This window comes from Corvus hawaiiensis, chromosome 9 (genome assembly GCF_020740725.1).
Source record: "Corvus hawaiiensis isolate bCorHaw1 chromosome 9, bCorHaw1.pri.cur, whole genome shotgun sequence".
Classification (NCBI taxonomy): Eukaryota; Metazoa; Chordata; class Aves; order Passeriformes; family Corvidae; genus Corvus; species Corvus hawaiiensis.
In genome coordinates, this window is record NC_063221.1 from 31,255,010 (window position 1) to 31,267,101 (window position 12,092).

A 12,092-nucleotide genomic window follows, 5' to 3' on the forward strand; every position below is an offset into this window, starting at 1 on the left:
TCTAAATAAAAGGTGTGCAGTCTGATTGAACTTTCACAAATACAAGCTGGGAGGCACGTAGGGAATGGCAAGTGCTGATCTCCCTGGAGATACAAAAATACAGGATTGTATATTGGAAGGATATCTGTTAAATCTAGTCATGTATTGACATTCCAAGGACCTCTGCTATCCATGGAAACAAACCCAGAGAGTCACAGCCCTTCCATGGCTGCCCTTGACACTGAAATCCCCAAAGCATTGCTCCATGCCCAGGCGTGGCTTGGATAAAGATGTGAGCCCTGCTCTGTTCTCCTGGCTCCTGCAGCAGAGGTGACAGGGCACAGATCTTTATTTAGTGCTTGGCCTTGAGGCAGGGATGAACAACAAAGGTGCCTGGTTTGTTTGTTTGGTTTGCTGCTGACACAGTTCCCACTGAGCGTTGTAACGATGCCACCGCCTCCTTTCACAGATGCTCCTGAGCAGTTCCCAGCACAGGCTTGGTCACTGCTCAGCTGGCTCAAAATCAAATGCCAGCCCAGGTAGAGATGGAGGATCTCCTGTGCTTCCCTAAGATACTTGATTATTTGGGAAGACATAAAAACATCCCTCTAATTTCAGATAGAATGTAATTTGAATTTAATTTCCATTTAATGTAATACCTTCATCACACTAAAAACTGGTGAAAGGATGTTTTCAGTAAAGACCTTGAAGAGGCAAATAGATGCAGCAAAATCATTTTGGAGAATGCCAGGTGTAACATCCATGGCACTGGTTGCATGTGTGGCATTGGCTGCCTGGTGGTGTCATTTTTCCTTTAAAATTCATGTTGTATAATTTGAATTGATGCGTTCAAATGTACAGGTGTGACACAAAATATTGTCTCAGATAAATTCTATTCTAGATCTGAGTTTTTGGCAAAGGAAGTGCAAAGATGATGTTGATCTTCATAGAAATAGGATCCAATAATGTGCAGGTTTAAAAAGAATATGTTCTTGATATTAAGACACTGGATTTTGGCTGAATTTTACACTTGAGGCTGTCTGAGTTCATGGATATTTTGGTTAAGATCATAACCAAAACTGTCCTTCAGACCCACTTTTCTGTTGGAGTGATTTGGCTTTAAAAAAATCTGAACATGGAAAGTGACTCAAAGATGTTTGGAGAAAACTCCTTTCCTAGCAGCTGGAATATATATTTAATATTGTGTTTTGTTGTGCAGTACTTCAGCAGGCTGGAAGAAATCCTTCTCAGAAGACCATTAATAAATACTGGACTTCACAAACAACTTCACTGAATTTTGATGATTTTTGTGCTATTTTAAAAAAAGAAAAGCCAGCTACAAAAAATGAACTGCTCGAAGCATTTGGAAAAATAGACAGAGATAAAGCTGGATATATTTTCCATGATGAACTTTATAAAATTCTTACAACAGTAAGTATCACTAGGAACTTAATTATCCATCTTTAATTAGTAGAGATTTTGGAAATTACATGGTAAAACAAGATAAACAAGAATGACTGAGAGCTGGGATTCCCCATTTTATGGAAGTTTTTTGTGGTGGGTTTCCAGAAGACAGCACAGAATTACATAAACTGATACAATTTATCTCTTCAGTGTTTAGTAGCATTGTAAGGACATAATTTCTAATGGTTTTGACCTCTGTTTTCATGATTCAAATGAAAATCCATTGAAATCTATTGCAAGATAAGTTTTCCTGAAAGAATATTAAAAGACTCTTTGTTTGTTTATTAAATTTCACTGTGGGTGACCAGGATTCTTGATTAGGAACCCAAACTGAGCTGGTTTTTTCTTGCAGAGAGGTGCTAAAATGACCTGGAAGTGACCAGCATTACTAAACAAGCTGCTTTTAACTGCAGTGGCAAACTTGACTACAACAAGGTAAGGCCTAGAGTGAAATTTGTTCTAGTGTTATTGACAATACGAGTGGTAGTGATGATCTTACCCCAGGATTCTAAATTTGGACTGAAAAAACAGCCCACAAAAATTTGTACATAAATACAGTTTCACTGGAGGAAAACTGGTAAGAATCCTATGTTTAAAATCAGTCTTCAAATATCTAGAAAGAAAGAGTTGAAAGTCACACTTAGTATTTATTCAATATTTGGTCCTCCTTGTTGAATCATGGCTGCATTTTACTGTGATACTTGAGTGGTTGTTCTTATTAATGAAAATTTAAATTAATGCTGGTCTTGAAGAGAAAATTCTGCTGCCCCATCCTTTCCTTTTCTAATGCTACATTTTACTCCTTCAAACCATGAGAAAAAGAACCTGGTAGGGGAAATACTCTTTTTTTATCTCAAGTTGTGTGAGCTGTAGCTGAGCACAGTGAGCAGTGCTGCAAGGCTGCAAGGGACAGGCTGGAAGTTGACCCTCGATTGAGGCAGCAGCAGTTTGGGAATGAAACTGAAAATTCCTCTGAAGGGATCCCAGTGCTGGTGTCCAAAGCATCCCCGAGGATCTCCAGGAAAAGCCATCACAAACTGGCTAATGGTGTTTCTATTTCTTCTATTTGATTTTTTTTTTCTGTTGGAGATGAAGCTCTGGCTCAATGAGCAGTTGAGGTTTTGATAATTTTTCTCAGATTAGTGAGGATTTTAGTGATGAATATAATCTCTACTGTGGCAATCCCATCAATGTGTCAGTAAAATATGTTCAAATGGCTGCATCTATGAAGCTCTCACATTCCTAAGGGTGGATTTTGTTGATTGTCATGTGACACAGTCCAAAGGGAAGAGAGGAGGTGAATGCTCAGATATTGCAACATAGGCAAGTTATTTATTTCCTTCCCAGATCAGACATGAAACCTTAAACATTTATCAATGAACTGTGTGTTTGTTTCAGTTCTTGAGGCTGCTTTTCAAGCACAATCAATAGGAGAGTTTAAGGTCCTTGCTGAAGTGACAAAGCTGCTTCCAAACCTTCCCAAACTGGAAAAAGTCCATGGAGAACAGAGTGCAGAGGCACCAAGTCTGAAATACTAGGATGTAGTTTGTGCTGTTCCAAGTTGCTTCAAATCTGGGCAATACCAAAGAGGAGCAAAAGTGACACAAGAGTGCTGAAGGGAAGTTCTCTGATTGAGTTCTTGTCATCCAGTTTTCTTTGTGCTTCTAAATGCGAGGTTTATGATAAATAGCACTAGGAGAGGGTTGTAATAATGTAATTGTAATTAAATATCTCTGCTTGTAGGTGACAGCAGAGCTCCTTCAAGACCTTCATCAGCTCAAAGTGGCAAAGCTTCCAGCTCCACCACTGTCACTGTGGGTGCCAGCAGCAGCAGCAGGAACACAAAGCTAATTATTGAGCCTGACACAATGAAGGTATCACACTGAAATGATGGTGTTTTCCTCTAGGCACCTGTGTTATTGCATTTTAAATAAGCTAAAAATCAGAGAAAAATGGTGTCTTATGTTTTATTAATAGTTTGTCAAGGGCAGCTATAAACTACTGAGAGCTTTCCTGATAGGTGTTATTATGAACATTTTTATATACTGTTGGTTTTGCTGACAACAAGTTATTGGAAATAATTTTTCAGGTGTGAAGGTTTCATAGAACAAAATGTGTTTTTTATAAATGAAACCACTGTTGGAGAAAACATGTAATGACTTCTTGAGAAATTTGAAATTTAATAATTTATTAGGTTGGTGAGAACTTTAAATGCTTAAGTAGTCTGAAAGATTGTGTATCATAAACCTGTGCATGAAAGGTAATTGGAAATAAATAACAGATCTGTGAGCATATTCAGTTTCTTGGGCATTGCTTGGTAAATACATGCTGTAACCTGAAAATATTGATTTTTAGTTAGACTAATATGTCCTATCAGTATTTTCTTTTAAATAAATCACTCATTCAATATAAATTCCTGGGGGAGAGAGACACCAAAGTCACTTTGCTAAGTCAATATTTGTAGAGTGTTAATATTGATCTTTTTCCCTTTGTTTTCCCTTTCTTGACTGGACCTTTCCTAGTTTTCTTTCAACAGAAAATAATAGCTGTAGAAATAGAAAACATTAACTGGAAACTGCTGGGATCCATTAAAAATGTGCACCTGGAGACTCCTGTATAAAAGGGAACAAATGGTTCTGACCACACAGTGTAAGTGCTGCTGGAAAACAGAACTGATTGTCCTCAGGAGCTACATTTTTGTTTCAAATAACAACTCTGGGTTTGTTATTGAACTCTGAAGTCCTTTATGTCTTCCCCATTGCTGTACAGTGACATTTGTTCTATATTAAAATTTCAAAACATCATCTCCCAGGGATTTTTGGCAGTCTGTTTAGGTATCTGGACCTCGATGCAATTTAACCTGCAATCTCACCTTGTTCAAACATGATGTGGAGGGTATAAAACCAGCACACACTTACCCAAGATCGGATTCTTTTTCCTTTGTATAAGCCAGTAAGAACTGACTGAAAAAAAAAGCAGCTGCAGATATTGATTAGTATTGATTGGCATCATCCAAAAACTGAAATCAATCAATAAAACATGGGAAGGTGTAAGTAGAGCTATTAATTTTTTAAAAACTTTATTTTGTACAATGCAAGCTCTGCCAGAGTCAGTGAATAAATGCCCAGGGATTCATTTATGGTGTGAATCAGAATCCAGCACCCAAAAGTTCTTCTTATTCATCTTATATCCAAGAATTTTTTTTTTTTTTTTTTTTGCTGTTCACCTGTCTTTTTGTACAAGTAAGAAAATACTGCCCTCAGGATGTTGGAGCAACACCAACTTTACATTTCTGACAGAGGAAAATGGTGGAAGTCAGAACATGGTTAATGTCTAAATTAAAAAAACCCTTAGAAAATTCCTCTCAATCATTGCTTTTTGTTAGGAATTATGCATTAATATGTGGATAATTTCAATAAGAACTTAAATTTCAGTGTCAGTGGCCAGCAGCAGGTAGTGCCTCACATTTCTTTCCAGTTAACATTTCTAACACAAACGTTTCCCACTTTGGCTCTTTTTTGACAACTTCTGTTCTGCTTTGAAGTGACAGAGGAAAATCCAGCCAGGAAATCCTCTTTTAGCTTCCCAATTTTACATACCTGTTTGGAATTTGGTAATTTAGGACTTCTAGCACCACCTTATGCTCTCTGCAAGAATAACAGGGTTTGATTTCCTAAAACATGGGTAAGGTTTTTGTCCAACAGTTTTGGCAGGTATTAAGCTTGCAGCAAACAACCAGTTATTTCCGGTGTGTCAAATTTTAAGAAAAAACCTCCATTTTTAAACCTCCTTTTAGCTGAAGTCAGGAGTCCTGGGAGTATTGGAATAAACAGTTTAGGAGTAGTAGTGGAAATGACCCAACAGGCTGAAGTCCATGTTGGAATTCTGTTGCTGACTTATGTTGACCCCCCTGTTAATCCCAGCTCCCATTATCCATTTTTTGACTGACACAACCCCAGCTGTTGCTCCATATTTAACCCTCACCATTAAGTCCCAGGAATGTTTTGTCTCTGTTCACTTCTTTCCTAATTATTTTTTATGATTGGTCCCCTTTTTCCTTGTCCTGTCACTACAAAGAGGAGTATAAAATTATTGGATGGATTTGTTAATGAGGTTTATTCTGCTCCATAAAAGGTGACCAGGAGCTGCTGATCTCTGGCTCCATGGTCCAGAAGTAGCTGCACTTCCATAAGGATTATCCCTAAAACCTTCTCCAGCAGGTTGTACCCACAAGGAAAAGATTCTGGGAGATTATAGAAGGGGAGGGACTTGGATAGCAGTGTCTGCCAGGGACTGGACATCTCACTTGATTTTAAATAACTTAATAAATCTTTGTCTTTTCCACAGCCAAGTTACTTTGAAAGTCTTCTAGAACTTCTTTAGCAAAATCTTAAGTTTTAAAAAAAATCCAAACCTTCAAAGAACAGCAGAAAGGGAGTTGCAAAGTAGATAATATTTATGTTTAAATTAGTCCATGCTGCCAGCTGTTTGCAAATATAATTATCAGAATCTTCGTGGCAATTCCAATTTAATTTTCAACTATTGGAGCATTGGGGTAATCTGTGTTTTTCAGGCATTTTCACAAGTGAAGCAATGTTACTTTCCAAAAATTGACTACAAGAAGGACTATTTGGGGTTTTGTTTTTAATAAAAGTATATTGATGCTGTATGTTGTGGTGCATTTTATGCAGGGTTTATTAAATAATCAAATTAATTCATATTTCAGAGAAGGCACTTTGATCTTCATCCAAAATGAAAACAACACCTAATATTTGCTTGGTTTCCAGGAATGGCAATGTGTACAATCCAAAGGATGCTTCTACCTGAAAGAAAATGGGGAAATCATCAGTCACAAGTACAGGCTGCACTTACCCCAAAGATCTGCAGTTTGTATCACCATCAAACCTTTAAATATTCCCCAGGCAGAAGGTTAGTGTGTTTCTATTTCATTTTCCTCTTCAAAAGAGGTGGTGGCTTGGTGATTTACCACGGGGCTTCATCCAGTTGCTACATTGGAATGATTTTTTTCCCCAAGTAGATTATTTCCTTTTTAATCCCATAAAACGGGAGCCTTTAGACCCCAAAGTTATTTTAAAGTCAGCTGGGCTGGCTTTTTTGAAACAAATTTTTGTGTTGTGTAGCCATTCCTTGGCATTCTTGACCCTTAATGGTAGAACTATTTTATCAATAGTTCTTAATGATAAAATTATTAACAGTAATCATTATCTTTGAGACAATCACAAGGCTTGGAACAATTTATCTGCTTGGCCTAAACAGGAAGGAAATCCCAATAGCATAGAATAGATTCTTTTTTCCCATTTTTCAACAGCAGACATCAATAAATACCATGGGAATACCTATTTTGACACGCAAATAAAAAGAGTTTTGTGTCATTATTAAGCATTTTTGGGGGATATTTTTCCTTTTAGGAAAATCTTGTCGCTGGTTGTCAGTGGATACAGATTTGTTTATTCTGAAGGAAAATGAACCCCAAGAGAATCTACAGCTTGTGAGCTTTACTGAACTCCAACACAAAGAGGTTAGAGATTTTTGGTGTATTTCTGTTTTAATTGTTATTTTTTCATGTGTGTGTTAATGCTGGGGGTGTGAATTCCATGTGTTTGGAAAGAATTCCAGCTGTGCCCAGTATTGCTGAGTTGCTGGGTATATTTACAGCTAGTCTGTAGAAACTCAGTTGTATTTCTTCACCTTCAAACACAACATTTCCAAGGCAAAATTTGTTTACATTTCCTTTTATTTTCTTTCTCCTTGCCATTTGAACTTCATAGTGCACAGAATATTCTTATTCTGTGGCAGAAATAAGGCAGCACAAACTTATTGTCCCCTTCTCCCCTCTTCTCTCTCCTGCATGTTTTTCTAAATTTCATTCTAAGAGATTCACTATTTCTTAGCCTTCAAATGGCATCACACAGCCAATTTTGTTTTAAGGAGAGAACCCAGCATTGCCAGTGTTTTCAAGTAATTCATCTGGTCTATATGAATATTACTGGCAACAAAGAACAGCATCATTTGAGAAGTTGTTCCAAACTTTTCTGTGTTCCTTTAAGAGCAGATGTTTGGATGGAGAGGGGAGCTTGGATCTGGGGTTTACTGGCTGCTCCCTTTCACAGGGAGGAAGGCTGAGGAAGGTAAAAACCCAAATTCCTGGAGAAGCCAAACTGGTGTGGAGAGATGAAGATGGAGAGCTGGCTCTCGCCAAAGAATTCTGGTGAGTTTTATTCCCAAACATGATAACCTCTATAAAAATCTCTTTTCTAGCTATAATGTGGCTTTTTGAATCTGGATGTTCCTAAAGTACTATTTGTAGAGAATATTCTCAAATAGACTGAACAGTTCTTGGCAATATTGTGAGCCAGTAAAAGGAAATGGAAGCCTTTGGAAATAGTTTGGCCTTTTTCATCCCTCAGAGCTGCTTTGTTGGATATATTTGAAACAACTGATTTGGATGGGAATGGCCTCCTGAGTCTGGAGGAATACAACTTCTTTGAGCTGAGGACTAGTGGGGAGAAGTGTGATCAGGAAGCCTGGGCTGTGTGTAAGGGTAAGTTCATTACTGTAGTAATTAGGCCTAAAACTAATTAAGACTATCAGTTAACTTTCCAGCTGGATAGAACTGGGTATTCTGTAGCCTATTCCAAGAACATGTGTAGATATTGTTCTCTTCCTCCTTTCTTTTTCTTTTTTTCCAGTCTCCTGTCCTTTACTTTGCTTCGTTCTGGTGTGTGTGGCACTAACCTCCTGCTGAGAGAATTCTTCCCCTTCCTAATTGTTCTGTAGCTGCCAAAACCTACAGGGTTTGTAATCCTGGATCATATGGGGAAGGAAACTGTCACAGGTATTTGTTGAATCGATCTCCTTTGTGCAGATTGGGCTGGTGGTGCTTTTTTATCTCACAAAGTGTGGAGAGGGACATTTAATTAGTGTGCATCTGGTGCTATAAAATGGCATCCAGGGTTTAGGTGGGTTGCCAGTGTCTCATTGTACAATACATGTCAGGTTTGACATCATTCCTTTGGAGGTTGTGGCATGTTGGCCAAAATACTTTGGATCTGTCAAGCCCTATTAATATTACTTCTGAGGTATCAGAATTTTTCCTAACTTATGGAAAACTCCTACAAAAATACATTTCTATAACTGAATTTCCCCTCTGTTTCATCCCTGCATGTGCTTTTCCACACTTGATGGCTTTGTCAGGGTGATGCCTCTGATCTCCACACAAGTAGGAGGGGTGGAAATGTGTGAATAAATAAGAGAGGGAAGAGGAGAAAGCTAGGGAATGTTTCACCAGGTCATCAATCAGTGGAAGGGTTCACATGAATATCATCAGACACCAAAGTTCAAGCCATTTATTACAGCATTTGTAGCCTTGGATAGATTTATTAAATTGGTAATCCCTTTTTAATAATATATAGTAAAGATTTAGCATTGTTATGAAGATGAGAAAACCATTTTTAAAAGTCCCTGACACGAGGACATTTCAATTATGTGTTTGCTGCCATTAGAGTGGTGGATCTATGATATTCTCTCTAGAGAGGGGTGTTAGGATTACTGGAATTGTATTGCTTTTTAGGAACTAAGTAAATCACTTCTGTATCAAGGACCTGAAGCATTTAAAGGTGCTGTCTCCAGCTGATTTTCATTTCCCATTCCTACAATACCCCATTCTGCAAAGCTTAGCCCCAAACTTTTAGAAAAAGAAATCAAGATGAACTCTTTGTGTTTTGAAATCTCCCCCTTTTCTGGGTTATCCACGGGGCCAGCTGTTTGTAGGCATTATCCCAAATCCACAGGGAAGCTCTGCAAACAGGGTATGTCTGGTCATGGAGATTCTTTCCCAAATGATATTGGCCACCCCGAGGCTGCAAGCTGGCTCCATCTTTTAGACCTTGTTAACAGGAGTGGGATTTTTGCCTTTGGAAGGATAAAGGTGTTTGCAGAGAGAAGAGACTTTGAAGTGCTCTTTCTATTCCTTTGAAACAGAGAATTTTGAGATGAAGAGAAATGAACTAACAAGACAAGGATTGATGGATTTGAATCTCATGGAAGCCAACGACCGGGATGGGGATCCTCGGGACCTTTGGGTCACTTTGTTGTCCCTGGGCTACAACAAAGCCTTAGAAATGGCAGAGGTAGGAGAGTCACAGAGCAAAAATCACTGCACATTTTTCTGCTGCACTCTTTGTGTCTGCCACAGACTGATTGCAGGAGGGCAGGGATCCACTGCCACTGTCATTCTCCTCATTCTTAAGATGGCACTTGGATCCTTGAAAGAGGGAATTTTCCTTTGCTTTAGAGAAAGGCAGGATTTTGTGGGGCTGTAGAGGAAGGAATGTTGGATTCTATCTGTTGGAAGAATCCATGCACTCTGCTGGTGGGGAGTGATAGGAAGATAAGGATGGTAAACCGTGACTGTCAGCAAATGTAGAAAATACAGGAGTTTTTCTCCTTAAAAAAGTCACTTTTGTGGCCCTAACCACAACAGAAGTGGATAAAGATAATTTTTTTCCACATGATTTAAAATTCCTAGTTTCCAGACAGAACTATTTCAGTTATTGTTGCCTTTCACAACAGTGTCTGAAGGTGTTGAACATGAAATTTTAATGCTTCATTAAAGTTTTTGGGTTTGGGTCACACACTGTTTACTTTACAGGACCAGGGATTATTTCTCCGATGTTTCTGTGCACTTACAGATTTTATTTTATTATCTTCTTTATTTTTATAGAAATAATATTACTTCTGATGTTAATAGGTCTCTCTAAGGAAAGAGGATGTCATTAATGAAGAGAAAAAAATTAAAGCATTAAATATGCAGATCATTAAATAATTTAATTCCTAGGAAAAGCTGATTTTTAGGATCACAGTGTGATAATGGTATTTAACTTTGTTAAACGGGTCAGTGTAGTCACTATATAAAATATAGGAAGACCTAAAAATAGTCAGTATGGGAGATATCAGTTGTCTGTCAGTGAAAATCTTGGGATGGTGGTGAGGGATTTAAGGATGAGCAGTTTGCCTTTTCCTCCGAGCTGCTGCGGTTGGCAGAGCCCCTGCAAGGCTGTTTTTCTGCATTTCAGCCGCAAGAGAGAGCCCTGCTCCAAGAAAGAGCATTTTGGGGAGGTTTTTCTCCAGTTAGGAATTGCAGGAAGGTGTGTTGTGCTTTATTGCAGCTGTAGGTTCTGGCTCCAGCCTTTGCTTTCCAAAGGACAGCACAGCTCTCCAAACGCTTCAGTAATTAAACTAAAAATCTCCAGCTGTTAACTTGTGTCTCTCACTTGCCTCTTTAATTCCTTGATTTCAAATAATTGAAGATTGATGTTTTGGGAGCACTGAGAGAGAGCTTGAGAAATCATTTCTGCTGGATTCCAACAGCTTTAGAAAGGAGCTGAGGTGCTGTGGCGGAGTCTAAGAAAATGCAAACTCCAGGTTGTTACACCAGGAATAAAATGTAGCCAAGATACTCCCAGAGTGCTCAATGCAACATTGCAGAGGTGTTAAATCTGTGTGAAGTGGCACAAACAGCAACAGTGTGACAGGTAGAGGAGAAAGGTTTCTTTCAGCCACTGGAATACATTCATATTTCATCCTAATTCCTGGCCATTTTGCTGTCCAAGGAAGGGTTTGCTGTGTTGACCTGCATGTCAGGTGTACTGTAAATGGCATAAAAATGCCAGTTGTCCTGAGCTTTCATTTGGTGTAAGAGACTGCCACAGCTCTCAGGTTTGGAATATTTAATATTCAAGGAAATATTTCTATCTGGGTAATTCTAGTTTAGATAAGAAAATACTTAGGAGCTGTGGGGGAAAATCTGAGGGGAAAAACTACAGCTGCAGTGATGCTAAAACTCCTATTCTCCCTTGCAGGCGTGGCCCTTTGTCATTGACGTGTACAGAGAGGTGCAAAGGCAGAATGAAAGCCTTTCTCTGGAGGCAGGGGGCTCCCAGCTGAGCAGGGCTGTCTGCAGGTCTGTGGTTAATAAAGGAGAGGCCACAGTGCTGGATGGCTCTGAGAACATCATCATCCACACTTACAAATCAGGCAGCAGGATCAGCTCTGTGATTGAAAAGAAGGGATGGCCTGGGACTTCCATAAGGTACTTTGTGTTTATGTCTGTTGTTATTGTTCCTTCTCCTTCCTTGGGTCATAGTTGAGAATTACTTCTCCTGAAATCAGGGTTTTTGTGTCTGTTTCATTAAAAAACCTTCCTGATGTGCTTGTGCTCCTTGGGACTTCAAAAGAGCCTGGATCAGTGTTCCTGGAAGGGACAGATTGTTATACTGAGGCAAGCAGTTCTAAGTACCATATGAAATGAGGTGACTAAAGCCAGAGGGTTTCTTTAGCAAATGCAAACCACTGGATTTTAACAAATTTTGATGTGTTTGCCTTGTTTTGGAGTGCTTAAGGGATGCTTGGTTTGTGGGGTTTCTCTGTAATTGCAAGTATCAGTTCCCTGGTGGTTACCACAGTGTAGTTGAGTAAAAGTCTCTGAAAATCCTCTTTCTTCGTAGTGAATATGAAGTGACTGGAAGTTCGCTGTCCTTCAAAGAGAAGGATGGACAACTTCATTCCTGGTGAGAAAGTGCCCTGCAGAACAGGAACAGCACATGGAAACTTGTTGCTGCAACTGTGGG

At 38.9% G+C, this 12,092-nt stretch overlaps 1 protein-coding gene across 1 annotated transcript; it reads left to right on the forward strand.

Moving 5' to 3' along the window:
* Positions 1-1,813: 1,813 nt before the first annotated feature.
* On the forward strand, positions 1,814-11,848 carry EFCAB7 (EF-hand calcium binding domain 7). Its single transcript, XM_048312308.1, is given in 9 exon segments — positions 1,814-1,878; positions 3,187-3,317; positions 6,231-6,372; positions 6,873-6,982; positions 7,517-7,572; positions 7,574-7,672; positions 7,872-8,005; positions 9,445-9,593; positions 11,325-11,848. Coding segments are annotated over 8 exon segments (984 nt in total). The 5' UTR covers positions 1,814-1,878; positions 3,187-3,311; the 3' UTR covers positions 11,613-11,848.
* Positions 11,849-12,092: the final 244 nt, after the last annotated feature.